This window comes from Ceratotherium simum, chromosome 15 (genome assembly GCF_057802395.1).
Source record: "Ceratotherium simum simum isolate JZ-2026a chromosome 15, ASM5780239v1, whole genome shotgun sequence".
Taxonomy (NCBI): Eukaryota; Metazoa; Chordata; class Mammalia; order Perissodactyla; family Rhinocerotidae; genus Ceratotherium; species Ceratotherium simum.
Window position 1 is genome coordinate 55,489,446 of NC_141914.1, and position 21,029 is coordinate 55,510,474.

At 30.1% G+C, this 21,029-nt stretch overlaps 1 protein-coding gene across 1 annotated transcript in view; it reads left to right on the forward strand.

Moving 5' to 3' along the window:
- Window positions 1-21,029, forward strand: part of SI (sucrase-isomaltase) — a 91,623-nt gene that overhangs the window by 23,080 nt on the left and 47,514 nt on the right. Inside the window, exons 12-21 of the mRNA XM_004424780.2 lie at window positions 1,336-1,449; window positions 6,173-6,257; window positions 7,197-7,314; window positions 8,782-8,953; window positions 12,174-12,290; window positions 14,626-14,780; window positions 15,864-15,948; window positions 16,750-16,806; window positions 17,769-17,893; window positions 19,729-19,817. Of these exons, the coding sequence (XP_004424837.1) occupies window positions 1,336-1,449; window positions 6,173-6,257; window positions 7,197-7,314; window positions 8,782-8,953; window positions 12,174-12,290; window positions 14,626-14,780; window positions 15,864-15,948; window positions 16,750-16,806; window positions 17,769-17,893; window positions 19,729-19,817 (1,117 nt within the window). The remainder of the gene's footprint in view (window positions 1-1,335; window positions 1,450-6,172; window positions 6,258-7,196; window positions 7,315-8,781; window positions 8,954-12,173; window positions 12,291-14,625; window positions 14,781-15,863; window positions 15,949-16,749; window positions 16,807-17,768; window positions 17,894-19,728; window positions 19,818-21,029) is intronic.

Genomic DNA, 21,029 nt, shown 5'->3' on the forward strand with positions numbered 1-21,029 from the left:
ATTTGAGAGAGGTGGAGTAACTTACCTTATATTATAGAGGTAATAAGGAGCAGAGTCAAGAAACTAACTGCCTAGCTTCCAAATGCAGAGTTTTTAACTAGGGTGAATATTTTTTTGAAGACAACTTTGTAAGACATATCAAAAACCACAATGTCTAGATACATTGACTTGGTAATTCCACTTCAGTAAGTTAGTCAAAAAAATAAAAAATAAAAAGGAGAAAATATCAATTTATAAAAACATGTTTATTAGAGCATTATTTAAAATATTGAAGAATATCCTAACCATCACTTTTTATTACATTATCAAAGTTAAAATTTCTGGTGAAAGACTTCTTCAAATAATTATGAGATCCATTAGGAAACAAAAACTGAATTTTCTCCCCATAATGCCACTTGATATCGCACAGAATACATTTTGTTAAAACCTGCCCTGTTAGATATGGACAGATCAGATCAGATAGCCAATATGCATAATTTGGATATAAAACAATATTATTTATCCAAATTTATCTTAAACTGATTTCTTCTTGCCTAATGACATTATTTTAGGTAATAAGTAAAATAATTTGAAGAAGCATAAATCATAAAGACGGAGCATGGTATGCATAGTGTTTAACAGTATGGACTCAGATACGAGATTTCCTGGGTTTGAATTTCTTCTGTGATACTTAATGGTGATGTGACCTTCAATAACTTGTTTAACTTCACTGTTCATCTCTTTTCTCACCTGTAAAATGGGTTTAATTATAGTACCTACCTCATCAGTAAAGTGGTGATAAAAATAGTACTTGGCATCAAGTACCAATTAACTTGATCAATTAATCAAGATTAAATGAGTTGATTATAAAAATACTTGGAATAGTGCCCAGCACATAAAAGTGTCATATTTGCATTTGTTAAATAAAAAATAATTATACATAGAGTATTTTTATTTAATTTTTTGGAAGCAAATGCCTTTGGAAATGAACAGTGAATTTCTATCAGACAAAAAAATTTAGTTTTTTGTTTGTTTTTTGACCTAACCAACTAGAATGCTAGGAAATAAATTTAGTTACAGTCAAAATAACAGCCACATCCCATATTCTTACACTTTTCCCTTTCTAAATGCTTCGTGTTCTCATTCTTTACTTTAACTACTCTCCCTTAAATACTTTTTAAAGTAAGCCTAAAATTATTGTAAATATAGATGGTGCATTGATCACATATACCTAAAAAAGTACAATATTATAACTTTCATAATTTTTTACTATTTTTCTCCTCTCAATTAGTTTGAATTCTCATTTATTTATTTTCCCTTTATTTATGTGTATATGTGAATGATCTATTCTTCTAGGTATGGCCAGGATTAGCAGTATTCCCTGACTTCACTAATCCAAGCTGCATAGATTGGTGGGCAAATGAATGTAGCAATTTCCACGAAGAAGTAGCATATGATGGACTTTGGGTTGTAAGTAGCTATTTTAAATCAGTGATTTTGGACAATGAAGATAGAATTATTTTTCCATAAAATAATTATTAAGTTGACATAATATATTTTGTGATGTATTAAACATAAAGTTAAAAGCTATTATAATATTTTTCTAGAATGTATAAATATCATACCTGTCATGTTCATGGGGTCAGAAAAGTATAAAAACTAAAGACTGCAAATCGGAATTTTTCTTCTCCAGTAATACACTTTATAGAATAAATTTTGTTTCTGTCACTATGGTGTTGTATTTTTATGACTAATCATTTATGTTTGAAAAACAATTAAGTTTAGAGATAAGCCCATTGTAGTGCAACTCCAAAAACATTTATTAAAGTCTAAAATAGTCAAGCAATTGCAGCAATATAGACCTGAATAAACCTTTACCCTTTAGAAAATTTTTTTAGTAGGTTATAGAATAGAACAAATCAAAAGTGGCAATAGGGTAAGTGTTTTATCTCAAGATAAATGACAACAACAAACAAAATCCTAGAGCACTGGTAAAATTATTAAAGGAGAACACTAATGTTTAAAAGTTTCTTTGGATGAAGTTTCATATCTGCAGCTATTGATAGCCTGCTGCTAGGTTTATTGTACAGAATAATACTGGATGATAGTCAATGATGTAGTATCTTTTGTTACGGAAACTGTAACCACATTTTGGGAATGAAACTACTTGGTGACCCAGGAATTCTAAATTTTGGAAAAAAAATCTAATAAGCCTGAACACAGGAGAACATCAAGGATTTTGTTCAAAGGTATTATGACTGTACAGAATTTTTTGAAGAAGAGATAATGGATATCCTGGGGCTAGCTATATTTTCTTTGGTTGTTTAAGTCCACAGTATCTCTACTTTCCTAAAGTGCTCATTATTCATTCATTCATTATTTTAATAATTTAATAAGTCATTTATTTGTTTATTCAATCAATTATTTAGTTAACAAGTGTTTGTTTTGCACCATCAGTGTATCAAATATGTTGTGGGGAAAACAAAGATAAGAAAATTATGTTTTCTGCTGACAACATGGAATTGAGTGAAAGGTTAGCATCATCTTCAGGATTCCTATGATGTAACAGAATGAAGATAGAGAGGCTTTAGTTATTTGACACAAAATCAGTGAGATCACAATGATAACACCTAGCTGCTGGTGGAAGTAACAGAAATTGCACTCTATTGTTAAGTTTTGTTTTTGATTCTAGCACCAATTTCAATTGTATTATTTAATTTAAATTAAAGGTTTCCTTATTCATTTTTTTCCTTGCTTAGGAAACAATTTGAGTCCACTAGAGCAGAGTTACAAGTATAAGTGGTACTTTAGGAATAGTGAAAGAGAATCTGTGCGATCGGAAGAAGGAATGCTCCATTTTCTACATCCAGTGAAAACTGAAATACCTGATTCATCTCTAAAGAGAGCGAGAGAAAGGGAGAAGGAAGAGCGTCTGAGAAAGGCAGAGTGTTCTGACACTAGTACAGAAGCATTTTGACTAACGCTTAAAAAAAGAACACAACACAACATGATATTTAGTATGATTTCGAAGCTCACTAAATAATTTCAAAGCACACTAATTCAAAGCTCACGGAATTAACACATATTATGAATAAGCAGTGGCTATTCCGCTTCCAGCTCTTACTTGAATAATTGCCAGATCCTACTGCTAAATCGTTTCTCTAATTCTTTTGCTTTTTTCAGATTATTTTTTCTGATAGAATAATATACAGTAAAAATAAGTGTTGTTATTTAATTGATGAAATTTTATTTTTATGTCAAATTTGAAAGTAATTTTATAATTTCCTAGATTTCTAATTTAGATTCCATTCTAACGTTTTTGAATTTTGAATTTAAATATTAAAATCACTGTGGAAAGTGAGGTGATCTTAATTTTCATTGAAAAATAGTTTTTTGCACATAAACATATAATACACTTGAATTCTCTTTTTCTGCCTCATTCTTGAGATAATCGCCAAATCCTTGAGAAATAAGAGCCTACTGCATTTGGTATAATTAAGACTGAAGCTGTGATTTAAAAATAAAAGAATTAGTCAATATTTTTAAAATTGAAAGGCCATTTCCATTTTTGTGAACAAATAGACATATTTTTGTGTTCAATTTTTGTGGTTATTATGATTTATTCTTAAAAATCTAATAAGTGAATTCTCCTATAAAGAAATCTAATAATTTAATATATAGCACTGGGAAACAAAATTCATTAAGAAGATATATCCAAATACATTCATATTTCCAAATAACTGGGGGCTTAGTTGGTTATAGTCTTGCCATATTTTATAGGATTCTTATAAAAATTGAATTATTTAAAAATTCTTTGAAAAATGAGGCTATTTTTAGTTAAATTTAGTTTACATATGAAGTTATGAAATGCCACCAGATTTTTATATATAGTTTTCTGTGGATTTTAAAGAAAAGAACCTTCAGAAACATCCCTAAAAATGGTGCTAGTAATTCCCAGAAATTATCATTATTAGCCTTGAGATCATTTGAATGATACCTGAATATCTGTAGGTCTACTTATTACTATCAATCCACTGAGATCTTTGCCCCATGACTTACAGTCCTTTGAATCTACTGATTGTAATACTGAAAATACTAATTGAATTCACTTGTACATGACATTAAATAAATGTAGCATCACTTAAATCATTTGGATAAGTTAGAGAAAAACAGTTTCAGAATTTTCAAAAGGGCAAATACGCAAAATACATTAAAAGAGATATAAGTAAATTCTATTAAATGTAGTAAGTTTAACCTATTAATAATATAATCTTGCCAAGTGTTTTAATAAAGTATTTTAATAAAACAAGACATTTTAATAAAAGATAATCAAATAACAAAAGCTGTATTTGTTGTAAATTATGGTTAAAATAATGTAAAAGTGTTTATTTTTTCCTTTACTAGGTTAATAATTTATCTGCTTGAGTGCAGAAGACTCTTTTCCCTTGTGTTGTGAACTGGTAGAATTATCACAGTCTGATTTAATCTTTTTTACACGGTTGTATGATAAAACCTTTAAATATTTTTGATTAATTCTTTTATGTGAAATCAATTAATTTTTTCTTAAAAAATTATTTTTATTCTTGTTACATAAATAATGTCTATTTCAAGTGAATGTTGGAAGATCCTGTGAATTTTATTTCAAGTTTGCAAATACATAATACAAATAGAAGAACATTAATTTCATAGTTAAATGTTTTGCCATTGCATTTTCTCAGTGAATATTATACACAAGAGATGTTAAAATGGTTTAGAAAAAGACACTTAAAATTTAAAATAATATGACTCAGTTCTCAATTATGAATTTCAACAGCTTGAAGTTGTTTTTGAATTTAATTTAATGGGTGGATTCATGAAGAAAAAATACTTAGGTTCATCTAAAATTATTGGCTGTATAACTAAGGTATCTTTTTGTATTAATTTTACTGGACACAAGAAAACAAAATTAAATATAATATTCCAGGTAATTTCAATAAAATAACCCCAATGTATACTTTGAATAACTGTATAATTTTCCTTCTTCATGGTTCTTAAGAAAACATTTGGGAAATGGAAACATTTACCTTTTAAAATCTGTATCACAGTGAGAAATGTATTCTTTTTCTCTCTCGAGCACCCTCATTTCTCATATTTATTCCATCTGGGCATGATGTGGATAGGAGAAGGGAAGAGTATTAAAAGGAGTATACTTCTGAGGGACTTGAAGAGGGACTTGACTGAATGTGATACCTTTGTGAGAGAGGAGAATATATTACAGAGATATGGGAAATAATGGCTCAAAGTGTATAGAAATTCTTCAGTACAACTAACAGAGGAGAAAGAAATATATATTTTTTAAGTATGTGTAGTGTGATGCATGATTTTATATACATTATCTTTTTTAGTCCAAAGACTTGACTTAACTGGTTATGGTCACAAGACTAGTAAGTGGCAAGACAAGATTGGGGCCTATGTTTACATGGCAAGAAAATCTGTAAACACGATACCCTACAACTCTGTCTCCAAGAGATGTTTAGGTCACTGATTCTCATGAAGTGGTCCAGTAGCCCTAGGGCTCCCTGAGAGTCTTCCAGGGATTTAGTAAGATCGTGACTATTTTTATGGGAATACTAAAATGTGATTTACCTTTTTTCACTTTCCTTTTCTCATGAGAGTGTAGGAGATGTGGGCTAGGCAGAGTGCTATGCCTAGTTGCTAGCGATGCATATCATAGAAACTAGATAAATGCCAGCGGAAATGGACAAATTATGTTGAATAAATGGATGTGCTAGATACGTGTACAATGAGAGACTCACAGTGAGAGGACCGATACAACTATTTAGAAAAGACAGTTGCTTAATACTTGTATTTAATGTTTTATATGTATAATTAAAACCAGGTAGATGAAATGCATTTTGGTTGTATACAATCCCTGAATCCCTTCTAAGACACTTCTATTTTCTAGTATGTACATTTATGCAAAAGCAAATAATATTATTTTTTTCAGTATAATGACTTGTCTATCCCCGGAGGTAGAATCAAGTAGTGAGTATAGTTAAGCAAGTTAGTTTTTAGGTTGATAGCTTATATTTGTCTTCTAGGAGTAAAAGAACATCATGGTTACCGAAATAAAATATTTGCAAACATCTAGAGAGTTTCTGATTATATGATTTCTAATTATTTAAAATCTGTTGTTCATTTTATATCCATTCAGGACATGAATGAAGCTTCCAACTTTGTTCAAGGTTCAAGTAAAGGATGCGATGACAACAAACTGAATTATCCACCTTTTACTCCAGGTAAATTTCATTTTGTTATCTACTTATTATTAAGTGAGAATAAATTTCCTTGTGGACTGGCGAATTCTAGCATGTATTTCTAAATCACAAACTTTGGTATAATTTTGAGACCCTGAAATCAGTGTGGTTTTTGTTGTTTATTTGTTTCACTTTAGGCCAAAATATTTATGCCTAAGAAAAGGAGCATGATTTTAAACTTTGGCATAGCATATTTAGTTATCTTTATCGTTGATAAATTGCCAGTGATTAAATAATGAAAAGAAACAAAATTTGTTTGAAATTATAACTTGTGATCAAATTTTTACCATGAGCACTTTGCTGTGTCTGTACAGTTATTAGAATGTATCTCATGTGAATAGTTATATCTCACATATTCTAAAAAAGATGTTTTTCACCATTAAAAATGGGTAAAAAAATGTTGCCAAAGAGAAAGATGTGCTTTCAGGGGAATAGATCGCTATAAGACCATCTGAAGAAAGATGACAATAATTATTGCAAGACCATGTAAGCCCAGAAATTAAAACACAATAAAAAACTGAAAAGCAGAGATTTGAGTGGAATGTAATTGTGTAACAGGTCTACATGTGTATAATTAGGTTATATTTAAATCAACTAATCTACTATAAAACTTAATTGGTCTACAGTCATATGATGTACAATACAGATATGTATGTTTCCATATTCATGTTAAAGGCTATTTTTTCCATGGATTCATTTATTATTGAAAGTAGGAAGCAGAGTATTTATTTGTGTAAGTGTATATCTAATGGTTAACCAACAGGAGTGGAAAGAGGAGATCTAACTGGAACTTAGCTTAAATTGTTGTCTTTCATTATTTTTTAACCAAGTATGGTATTGCATAGCACATCATTTAAAGATTATAAAGTTTAAAATGGCAAAATATCTCTTAAGGAACCGTTCTTATATATTTTCTCTAAGATATTCTTGACAAACTCCTGTATTCCAAAACACTTTGCATGGATGCTGTGCAATACTGGGGGAAACAGTATGATGTTCACAGCCTCTATGGATACAGCATGGCTATAGCCACAGAGAAGTAAGTGCAATTTCATTCAGAAGCCCTTTCATGTTTCTTGTCTAGAAATATATTTGATAATTTACTAATATAGTTGGAAAATCACAAGAGTAAGAAAGCAATGAAACATAATATTTTCATGGTAAATAATTAGGACATTAAAAGCATCAGTTTTTTTACTCATTTTCATGAACCTGACACTTAATTATCAAGAACTACGTGGTATATGTATTTAGCTGTGATTCTTTTTAATTCATAGATTTAAATTATCCTTCAAAATTTTGATTCAGTTTGCAATCTCTGAATATAATTATGTTCTAAGTGTGAACTTCACAATTGGCCTGGAGAATGGTACTTCTAGAACAAGTCTTTATTTTTCAAAAACAAAGGTTTCTATTAAGATGTAGTTTTCTATGTAATATCTCCCAAAGCAATTTTCTAATGCAATGTGTTACTTGTATATAAAAAAGGAACATGATACAAAACAAAGGAAAGGGACCATCATATTTTAATTGCCTACTATGTTCCAAACATTATATGAGGACCTATAATGCAATAGTCAATAAAATCCAGATCTTGGTCTCAACAAATTTTTAATTTTCTCATCATTAAACAATTATGATCAAGTTTTAATTCAATTCCGTGTTTGTCTTGTGATATCAAAACTTTTACACACTGTCTTCATAGTGATTTTTTACTTCACTTTTTAAACTCAGTAGAGCGTTATACATTGCAGCATGTAAGTAAATAAATTCTAGAAAGAAAAAGCAACACTACAATTCAATATTATAAAGGTAATAATACAGAAAAAGCACCTGAGAATGCTATTATATTTTTACTAAGGTAGTCTGGATAATTTTATATACTGAATTAAACTTTTGTATCTTTTCCTGATTATTTCCCCTTTTACGGAAAAAAAAAAATATTGTCAGTGCTACTCAGATACCAATAGAGGTCAGATGAATAATGCTAGTAGTTGTGGATGGTGAATTTCTAGAAACAAACGAAATAAAATGCCACTCAAATATGTAAGTTTTATCCCAACATTGCTTGTTAATATTTGAAAATGCAGACATTAAAATATAATTAGCATCATTGAACCATAAAAATGTATATTGGCTTCAAGTTCAGATTACTACATGTTATACTATAAAAGGATTTTAATAAGTTTAAATCATATATTTCAAAAACAAATGTTGGGTGGATACAGAAAGCACTTGTTTATTTAATTTGGTAAAGGAAGTCATTCAAAGCCTGAATCATTTGTAAAAGATTTCCTTTTTCTGTGTTTGATCAGAATGTATTTAAATAAGTAAATATTGAGAGCTAAAAACAAAACTGATATAAAAGGTTGATAAAATAGTTGCAAATATTATGGCTTGACTCTAGTAACTGTAACATACACATCTGAAATTAAGATTTTAGAATTTATAAATATTAGTATTATTTTAAAATAAATCTTATTTATTAATTTGATTTTATCTTTAGAGCTATAGAAAAAGTTTTTCCTAATAAGAGAAGCTTTATTCTCACCCGGTCAACTTTTGCTGGATCTGGAAGCTATGCTGCACATTGGTTAGGGGACAATACTGCTTCATGGGAACAAATGGAATGGTCTATCACAGGAATGCTGGAGTTTGGTTTGTTTGGAATACCTTTGGTGAGCAGTTTCATACAATGTTATTTATAACATTGTGAATTACATGTAATATTGTAATAGTATCATCTTAATGATTTTTGCTAAAATGATTAAAGGTATGTTACAGAAAAATTCAATCAGTATTCTTAGGTAGTTTATGAGAAAAATAAGACTATGGATGACGTCTATAACATTCAGATCATTAGAGTGAGAAAATAGAATGAACTAAATTCAATCAAATCAAAATAATTCATGAAACAAATATCAATATAAACAAAGCATAGGAAAAGCTTATATAATAAATATAAAGCACCAGGTAAGATGGTAGGGAAAAATCCAAATATATCGGTGATAAAAGTAAATGAGAAAAGTCTAAATATATTTAAAAGATTAGATTGTCAGTTTAGATTAAAAAATAAAGCCATTTTCTGTATTTAAAAGGGAAAATATAAGGATAGAAAAATTTCAAAATTTTAAAAGCAGGGAAAATTTATGCTAGGCAATTCTAACGTAAGAAATCTGGTAACTATATCAAGCAAAAAAATAAGTATGCAATATAGATATTCAACACTAAAGAGAGCTACTATATAACAAAATAAATGTAAAATATATCAGGAATTTATAGTGAATCATTTGTTCTTTCTTTCATTTGCTCTGGACAAAATGAAAACCAAAAACCTATCAAACAAAAAAAAGCTAACACACACACACACACACACACACACACAGCAGCTTGAATTTGAAAATTAAAAAACACATTATCAAATGATTCATGAGTCAAAAAATAAACTGAAGAGAAATGGGAGGAAAAACCCTTAAAACTGAATGCTAACAATTGTACTTCATATCAAAACTATGGGATACTGGCTAAGTTGGTATTTAGAGTGTTTATATTACATAGAGCATATTATAAATTGGTATTTATAGCCTTAAAGAAAGGCTGAATATTAATGAGTGAAGTGTATGAACTAAGAAAACGGAAAAAAAAAAACAGAATAAACCTAAAGAAAGATGTAGGTAATGAAAATAAGAGAAGAAATTAATGCAATGAAAGCAAAGTCTGTAGAGAAAAATTAACACAGAGGTGACACTTTGAAAATTTGAATAAAATAGAACAATTTATAGCAAGTTTTGTCCAAAAAAAGGAGAAAAAAATAAGTAATGTTACAATATATTTTAAGATAGGGTGTTATTTATTATAGCAACCAATTAATAAAATATAACCAGGAGTAAATATTAAAATTGAATGTAGGACTTTTTTGAGAAAATTTAATAAAGATATACCATGTTCATGGATAAGAAGGTTCAATGTATTAGAAATATGCATTCTTCCCAAACTATTATCCAAATTCAGTGATATTCCAATTTAAACTATGAAGAGAATTTGAGGAATGTAAAAGATTATTCTAAACTTCATATGGAAGACACTACAATTTAAAGAAGTAGAAAAGAGCTCAAGGATTTGCCCTACCATATAAAACAGTAATATATCACAATGGTACTTGACCGTGGATATTCAAAGCGATTAAAATGGCAACATATGACACAGGCCCCTTGGATTAATGGAATTTATTAAATGATAGCACTATCACCGTAGATCAGTGTGAGGAGAGTATCAACTATTTATATGAATAAAATTGATTTATCCTTTTAAAAAATAACATAATATAGGTCCATGTCTCACATCATACACAAAAATCAATCACAGATGGATTAAAGACCTATGTGTGAAAAGTAAACTTAAGCACTTTAGAAGAAAATATAAATGGGTAACTTTATGACCTGGGGTTGGAGGAATAATTTCTTAAACAGAACACAGAAGGCACAAATAATAAAGAAACATGTATAAATTTGACTATAACAGAATGAAAACTTCTATTCATCAAAAGACTATTTTAAAATGTTAAAAATAAAAAATTACCCACATACTAGGAAATTATATTTTCAATTTGTATCACCAATAAATAATTTATATTCAATTTAAAGGACCTACTATAAATCTGTAGAAGGTAAAAACAATTAAAAAAATTAGCAAAGGATATAAACAGGCAGTTCCATAGAAAGAGAAACCCATATGGACTCAATAAAAATGTGGCAAAGTCTCAACTTCCCTAGTAATCAAAGAAATGCAAGTAAAAACTTTGGTGAGATACATTTCATATATATAGGTGGTAATAATTAAAAGTCTGAAAATATAAGGAATTAGCAAGAAAATGGAGCAATAGGAACTTTCATGTACTGTCATTGTGCTTACAAATAGTTATAACCAGTTTTGATTAAATAATGTACATTTCCAGTATATATATATACCATCATATATATATATGTTTGCCATCATATATATATACACCATCATATATATATAAAAATATATATATACCCCATCATATATATATATATATATGATTATTGTCCTGGTTATGTTTATATATATACCATAGAATAAAATGTATGATTATTTTCCTGGTTATATAAATATATATATATACACCATAGAATAAGAGTAAGTTTTTTACATATTCACAAAGAAACCTATATATAAATGTCATAAAAGCATTTTTATAGTCGTTGGATCCCATACAATAAAGAACTAGAGCCACATTAACCTAATTGAATCTCACAAGAATAATGCTTTGAGAAAAAAATGAAATGCAATGTAATGCATGTAACATGACATTTATATAAAGTTAATAAACATGCAAAACAATGCTATATATTGTTTATAGCTACCTATATTTAGAAAAATAAAGAAATACTTGTAAATAGTAAATACTAAATTAAGGATAGTAATTTTTTCTGGAGGGTCCATGAGGAAGAAGAATGCAATTTTACATGGGTACACATCTGGCAACGTTTTTACTATTTTACTCATACAGTAATATATTATAAATGGCAAAAATCAAATCATGGGAGGTGAATTTTGGAATGAGAAGCGACATATTTTAATAATACAATTTCACCTTTATATATTGAGTTAACAATGATTAGATCAAGGAAGAAAAATACACGATGCTAAGAAAATGTATAAAGAGACAATGAAGAAAGGAGTGTAAAATAATGCAATTAGAGGAAAGTATGTAGCAAAAATAGAAAATAAACTAGGTTAAGGAAGAGTATATGAAGACAGTGAAACAAAAAGATTGTAAGTAATGCAAATTAATCAGTTTAGGCATAAAATGTGATGCTCTGGGCAAATTTGAGAATCTTTCCATTATAAATAATAGATGTATTTGTTATTTAGGTTGGAGCAGATATCTGTGGATTTGAGGGTAATACCACAGAAGAGCTTTGCAGACGATGGATGCAACTTGGGGCATTTTATCCATTTTCCAGAAACCATAATTCTGATGGATATGAGGTAAATGCCTTTTGTTCTCCACGTTTTGAAATAAAACATAATCCTATTCTTAGCAACATACTTAAATTTCTATCTGTATAAGAAAGTCTGAAAGTTTGTAGCATAATTTGTAAAGTTAGAGTCCTCTTCTCAAGGCCTATAAATATTCTGGGTACAAAAAAATGGCCAAATAAGGCAATCATGGAACACAATGTAGTCACAACATAAATATTTTATTTAAACCTAAAGCATATACAAGTGTGTTAAATCACAATAGTTTAAATTACAGCCAAAGCTTTTTGAGTCTGTATTCTTGGATTCTAACAGTATAAGTTCCAGGTAACTTTTCTTTCATAAAATATGTAATGTAATATCAAGGATTTCCAGTTTTTGTTTCATTAAAGAAACACAAGAAATTAAGGACACTTGCAAAGCCGTTAGAGTCCAGAGTCTTTCTATAGTAAGTAAAACTGGAATGACAGACGGGAAAAAATAAAACTAACACTTTTACATGCATCTGAACTGGTGGGCATGGATGTACAAGGACACTGAGCTATTCTACCAGCCCTGAGAAATCAGCATGCTGTGGGCTCTCATAGGCATATTTTTTGGAGGGAATGGGGAAATTAGGTGAAATCATTAAGTCAATTAAGTGCGTGTTGGTTAAGAAATTATTGACTGTTCACACACTAGTTACACACAGGGACTTAATTCTGTTTGAGAAGAGAAACAATCACTCAGAGGTCAGCCTGGAAAGAGGCATGCTAGAACAGAAATTAAAGGTATAAATTGGATATTAGTCACTTCCTAATCTACCTAAAGCCAGCCCTGCTGGTCTAGTGGTTAAGATTCAAGGCTCTCTCAGCTTGGGTTCCTTTCCCAGGCAGGGAAGCACACCACCCGTCTGTGTTGTCACACTGGGGTGGCTGCGTGTTGCCGTGATGCTGAAAGCTCTGCCACCGGGATTTCAAATAGTGGACAGGTTTCAACGGAGCTTCCATACCAAGACAGACTAGGAAGAAGCACCTGGCCACTCACTTCCGAAAAAGTTGGCCGTGAAGGCCCTATGAGTAGCAGCAGAGCACTGCTATATATAGTGCAGGAAGGTGAGAGGATGGTGCAAAAAGACTGAGTAGGGCTCTGCTCTGCTGTCCACAGGGTTGCTAGAAGTCGGAATGGACTCAACTGGCACTAACAACAACAAAAAAATCTACCTAAATGGTGCTTTCAAGAAATTTGTGTTCATGGGTGGTCCTTATATGCATTTGATTATGCTCTGTTCATTTCTGAATTAGACATTAGATTTATTGGTGAAATACTTGTGAAGGATAAAGGGGAGGGAGCAGGAGAAAGTGGAGAGAGCCTTCAGATCACAGTCCAGGTCTAAACCTGGTGAAGATGAAGGCAAGGAAGGAGATTTGATGGGAAGAGCCACGTACTGCAGTCCAATTCTAAGGAAGTTTCAGCCAGCTCAATGGAGTCGTCAAGACATAGTTGTCCATTGGAAGAGTGCTGTGTCTCCCAGGAATAGGCCTGAATACTATTCCCACCATGCTCATTGATTAGCTAGGAGCAGCCAAAGGGAAATATGTCTTCAGGGTAAGCATGGTGGTGAAGCCAGGGAGGCAGTAACTGGTGCCCTCAGTTAACTTTGTTACCCATAGCAGCAGATCTAAGCAGGTTTGTCACATCACTGCACCTTGACTGAGTCAGCTGATCTAACTTGAGCTCAGCAGGGAGACTGTCCTTCAAGTTGCAAGCCTGCGCTCTGGCCAGGCATCTGTGTTCCCCATATCTCTGGGCCAGCAGACTATCTGGGCTTATTATTCTAAAGCATTGTCAAGGCACAAGGTAACAAGTCCTTAGGTAGCACATTTCAAGCCCTTACTTGAATGTGTCACATGTACTAAGACTCCATTGGCCAGAGTATGTCACATAGCTGAGCACAAAGTAAAGTGGTGGGGAAGTCCACTCCACCGTTAGTGGTAGGGACTGCAAGATTACATAGCAAAGGTTGTGGGTACAAAAATGCATGAAAATTGGCACAATAATTCAACCTACCACAAATAATATAGGTTAAAAATTCTTTGTTAGAAGATTTTTTCATTTTCTCTGTGTGTATGTAAATGAGAAATGTCTACTTTAAAATAAGTTTAATTAAGACATATATCCAAATGAAAACATAAAAACAAGAAATATTCATATACTTTGATGGTGAAATAGGAGTAATTTCAACCTTTTATAAACAAGCTAAAATGTATACAATTTGCTTTTTAAAAATAGATTAAATTTTTTCTGTTTTAATTTTCATTCATATTTTAGCTTTCTTATTTCCATTTCTCTTTTTATCCTATAGGATCAGGATCCAGCATTTTTTGGACAGGATTCTCTTTTAGTTCAGTCATCAAAGCAGTATTTGAATATTCGCTATACCTTATTACCTTTCCTCTATACTCTGTTTTATAAAGCCCATACGTTTGGAGAAACAGTAGCAAGGCCACTTCATCATGAGTGAGTACTATGTTCAAGAATTTTAATATCTTTCAAATTATAATCAGGTGTAGATTGAAAAATTAATGGAGATAAATCAAGATGTCAAGTAGATTTCTTCTGCTTGCTTTTACATTTGTATAAATCATTTGATGAACTGCAGAATGATAGTAGTAAATATAATTAATTTGGTAAATTGGAAAAGATTAAGCTAGAAATGTGACAATTGAATAGAACTTAAAAGGAAAAATATAGAATATATTATTGAAATTATATCAGTAAGTAATTAAAATACAGAATTATTAAAAACATAATCATGTATATATTGTGAAAATCTAAATATAGGTCAAGTTACAAAACAACGAATTGTGCTTGTCTTTGTAAATCTTGACCAAAGCGGGACCTTTCCTCAAGAAATGACTAAAGACCCTTTCAAATCCAAGTCAAAATGGGAGTTTATAATGAAAAAGTCCAAAGGAAAGAAAATAGAATGTGAAAGATTTATGGTACTTTGTGAACCTATCTTAGAGGAGAAAACGAATTAAACAGAATAGTTGTTTATTACAGATAAAAAGTAACCTTGTCATGTATGATAGATTTTTTTGAGTCCCAGATGAACTAATTTCCTCCCTCCCTCCCTCCCTCTCTCTCTCTTTTCTTCTCTCTCTTCCTTCTCTCCTTTCTTAAGTGTCAGATGAACCATAGGATGTAAGAACTGTAGATTCAAAATGACATATCAAACAAGTAAAATTAAAGCTAACAGTTATTCCCAGGGAAAAACTGAAAGGATAAATGAAACAAGAAACATGGATGGGGCCAGCCCTTGTGGCCTAGTGGTTAAGTTCAGCGTGCTCTGCTTCAGTGGCCCGGCTCAGTTCCTGGGCGCAGATCTATATCACTCGTCAGCCATGCTGTGGTGGCATCCCACATACAAAATAGAGGAAGACTGGCAACAGATGTTAGCTCAGGGCGAATCTTCCTCAGAAAAAAAAGAGGAAGTTTGGCAACAGATGTTAGCTCTGGGTGAATCTTCCTCAGCAAAAAAAAAAAAAAAAGGATAAACATTTTTTATCTTTATATTGTGAACATTGTCATTGTTCTTAGGTTTTATGAGGATACAAATAGCTGGACTGTGGACACGCAGTTTTTATGGGGCCCTGCATTACTTATTACCCCTGTCTTGAAAGAGGTAAGATTTACAATTTTATTAAATTTATTGCTTAAATGAAACTTTGTATAACCAAATCCACACTAAATTACAACACATCTGGGTGATATATGTTACTTGATAGCCTGTTTGAACCTGATAAATGTTGAATTGAATTCTAAAATGCAGAAGAAATTTTGAAAACTTATATAAAGTGTATTTATGCTTTTCAAATATGTAGTACATAACTAGAAAGAAGAAAATTGTATAAAATTAGTATTTTTCTGAAACAGAAAGCTTTATTTATGGAATCAAAATCAAATCTTACAGTAATAACAATGAACTATAATTTTAGTAGACATAGACATTGAAATTTTGCTAAACTGTAAATGAAGGAGAACTTGAAAACCAGCTGATCATATGAAAATGTTGAAAAAATACTGGAGTGAGATATTTGGTTTTGCCTATTATTTAAAAATCTGTATGACCATGGGAATATACAGAAATGAATGTGTCACATTTGCAATTACCATGTAAATTATAACAATACAAATGTATGCATGCATTATATTAGTTGTCACTTAGTTTCATCTTTGCTTTTGGTATATTTTACATTATATTATCTAAAACAAGTAAAATAGGCTTTTGATTATTATTTATAGAAAACGTGAGAGTGTAACAATACAAAGAAAGTTTTTGTCCTTTGACTATGAATACTCAACTTAATATTTGATGCGATTCTCTTCTGTTAAGTATTGAAGTAAAAATAAATAAATAAATATAAATATATGTTTATATTTATATAAATATAAATATTTATATTTATATCTTGCTTTATTTTAGGGAGCAGATACAGTGAGTGCATATATCCCTGATGCGACTTGGTATGATTATGAAACTGTAAGTAACCTTAATATAATAATAGACTCACAAGTATTATACTGTCAAGCTTCTGTACATGGAAGTTAACTCCAAACACATAGCATATCTACTATCAGTATTCTGTTATTATTATAAAAAAAGAATAATTGTAAATTTGAGTAATGTGTAAAAATTTGCTCAGCTATACATTTTGTTGATTAATATGAAGTTATATTCTTTAGTGTAAAGAGTTATATTATTTATTTTTGAATTGTGGAAATAAAAGCTCAGAAGTAATTTTAGAAAGGAGTGGTGACTTATTTTAATACTTTTTCTATTATATATTTTTTCTATTATATGTTTATCTTATTGCCAGAAGAATTGAGTATTGAGCTAATCTTAAACGTTTGTTTTTACATGGTCCATTTAAATATTTGGGAAAAGTTTTCATTACCACCTTGAAAAGGCAACATAGAAGCATTCATCCACACAACCTATTTTTTTAATTGACCAAGAGCTTTTTGAGAAGCATTTTTTAAAGGCATTATTTTGCTTATCGCTTATATTTACTAAGCAGACTATTTTTATAGAAACAATGATTTTTTAAAAAATTCTTTCTAAAGACATGGTTAACTTTAAACCAAAACAAAGAATAAAAAATAGAATTAATTAAGAATATTGTTAATTATTGTAGAAGGAAAATATTTTCTCTATTTTGATTTTTTATTTTTTTGAGAATGTGAACTTTTTCCCCTGCTTTATTTAGTAAACTGAAAAAAAAAGTTTTCTTTAAAATTTAGAAAACAATATATATTAATATTCATTTAGATGACATGAGTTGCTTATAATAAAAATTATTTCTGTGTGTAAATTTTAATTATTGTGAAATGTAGTTTAAAGTCTTCACTAATAATAAAAAAATCTTTTCACTTCCAAATAAGTTCCAAATCTTTTTAACTTCTGAAATATTAACTTCGAAAATTTTAACTTCCAAATTTTAGGGTGCAAAAAGGCCATGGAGAAAACAAAGTGTTGATATGTATCTTCCAGCAGACAAAATAGGATTACATCTTAGAGGAGGTTATATTATCCCCATTCAACAACCTGATGTAACTACAGATGCAAGGTAAAGTGAAAAATAATGAACTGAAATCTGAAATATAATTAAAGTTTCAATATTTTATATTTTTATTAATAATCAAAGATTAATGTTCAGTTTTTCACCAGAAGATATTTTACATATGGAGAGAATTCTTAAATATAACCATCACAGTTTTAAAAAGAAGAATCAAATTATGTACATTATTATAAATTTCTTAATTTAAAAGTTAACATAATAAGATTAGAAATTTATTTCCTGTGCCAAAAACTTGCTGACATTCTCTATAAAATATATACAATTAAACTTAATTGCTGATTCTTAATAAAAATATGAAATATTAAAATAAATTATATAACTGATAAAAACTGTCAGTTGTTACATATTTGGAGTTTCAATACATAAATGTCACAATGTTTTTCTTTCTGCTAAAATTTTTTACTTTTAAGTTGATAAATGAGGTGGATATTTCTGTTTAGGTAAAGAACAAGATAGAAACTAAGTTTTCAGTGAGAAAAAATTCCAGAAATATTTAGAAAAAGAGAAGAAACTTGAACACTCTGGTGCTCCATCTTGCAGCGTTCATTCTGGGTACAAAGGCACAGAAGGTGTCATATTGAATCCACATATTTCCCCATGTTCTGCCACACCCCAATAGACAGACAGTCACTCTCTATTCCTTACCCTGTTGTACTTTCTTTATAACATTAAGAATATTTGAAGGGTCGGCCCCGTGGCTTAGTGGTTAAGTGCACGCAGTCTGATGCTGGCGGCCCGGGTTCGGATCCCAGGCGCGCACCTACGCACCGCTTCTCCGGCCATGCTGAGGCCGCGTCCCATGTACAGCAACTAGAAGGATGTGCAGCTATGACATACAACTATCTCCTGGGGCTTTGGGGGAAAAAAATAAATAAATAAAATCTTTAAAAAAAAAAGAATATTTGAAATTATATTACTTTTTCTTGTATGTAGTCTGTCTACTCCCCTAGACTATAAACTCCATGAAGGCAGGGACTTGACTTTCACTGCTTTAGTCCCCAAACCAATAATAATGTCCAGCCCATAACAGGCTCGCTATTTACTCTAAATATTTGTTGAAGGAGCAAATTAATGAGTGAATGAATGTGTTAGTAATTTAATTATTTTGGCATTCTAGAATTGAATATTTTTATGTTGTAACTGTTTCATGACTATGTTCTCAAAAAAATTGGTTATACTCTAGATCTATATTGAACAAGAGAAACATACACTTTGGTCTGTGCATGCTGGGAAGAATATATTCTGTATAAAGCAGTTGCCTGGACTGTATAGCCTCAGGGGTACTATTTTAGGTTTAAAAACCTATAGTAATATATAACTAAGGAAAATATTTTTATTAAGCACGTCTCATTTCTCAAGATAGAATTAGTTGCATTTGTAAGATTGTTAGAGATTGCACTAAGCATTTTAAAAAATTTTTTATGTTGTACTTTTCATTATTTTGTATATAAGATGTAGCCCTGATACATTGCAATTTAGGGTTAATTGATATTAGCAAATACATGTTGAATTGAGCATTCATAAGATATATTTAATTTTTCTTGTTTGAATTGAAATATTGTTATCCTGTTTCAATTTTGCTGATGTCTTGGTTTCCAAGAAATTATTTATTGTATTTATATTTATTCCTTTATTTTCTAAGTACATAAATTATTTTTGTCATTGAAAAATTATTAATAAGTATATAACCATGAATTTTATTAATGTCAATGTTCTCATGTGACTGCAGAACTACGAATCTATTAGGTTGAAATGGACTGACTTATAGGATATTTCACTATTATATATTTATTTTTAATCATATATGCACTCAAACTTAACAGCCGAAAGAATGCTCTAGGACTTATAGTTGCTTTAGATGAAGATAACACAGCAAAAGGAGACTTTTTCTGGGATGATGGAGAAACTAAAGGCAAGTCTCAAAGTGATATGCGTTTAAGTGTTCATTCTGATGATGGGAAATTTTGCCTTTACTGATATAAATTTGCATCCATTTAAAAATGTTCAAGTTTTAATTTTTAATTCCTGTTTTTTATCTATCTCAGAGTTTTAGGTTACTTTATGAAATTTAGGTTACTTTATGAAATTTAAATTAATTTTTATTTAAGTTATATGTATTTAAAATATTAAAAAATGTGTCTATTGGTTCATTATAAAAGCCTTTGACAAGCATGGATATCTTTCTTTGTTAGATTGTTATTTTTAATTAAAATATTTACTAAATTCACAGATATACACATTGCATCACATTTTCAACTGTCTTAAATGATGCTAGTTGTTAAAAATAAAATTTTATTACTATAAGAAAAAAGGAAACAAATATTTAAAGCTTTAATTAAATGTCAAATTATTTGAAGTAAGAATATCATATAAATGTTTCACAATTTATTTCAGTTATTAAGTATCTTTAATTTTATTCCATGAGCTCCAAACTTGAGAATTCAGTACACCAAGTAAATAAAAAAAGAGCCATTTTTTTTGCTAATATCTATTTATGCTGTAGTAAATTTCTCTGTTTAGATTTAAGTAGTCAATTACAATTACCTTCATAAGTTTAAGTTTTTTTTAATCCCATTTCTTTTAATAGAAGGCTGTTAGGTGTGTGTTTTATATATGTGTGTACAAAAAATTATACTTTAGCTTCTCTTTACCTCACTACTTCTCAGATATGTTAAAGAATTTCCTATATACATTTATGTTTATGAAACATGCAAATATCTCTAACTTAACTCCAAGAAGTAGTCTATTTATTGGTGTGCTCTCCTATAAAATGAAAATATAAAATCTCTAAAAAAAAATTCTTGATCTTCTTTAAGTCTTACCTATCAATGAAAATATAAATTGCTACAATACTTCTGTTCCAGCTACAGTCTTCCCCTTGTCAGTTGATGGTAATTTCAGCTCTACAAGACGCTGAAAACCTTAGAGTTGACTCTTCTCTCTCAAAACCTAGGAATTTCTCTTGGTCCTACCTTGATTTGGGTTCTCTCATCAGCTCCACCACTATCATCACTATCTTTCATTTTAATTACTGTAATATCTCTGTAACTGGTCTATACGTCTGTAGCTCTTGTCAATCCCCTTTTACATTCTATTTACAATCCAGCAGGTAGAGTGATCCTTT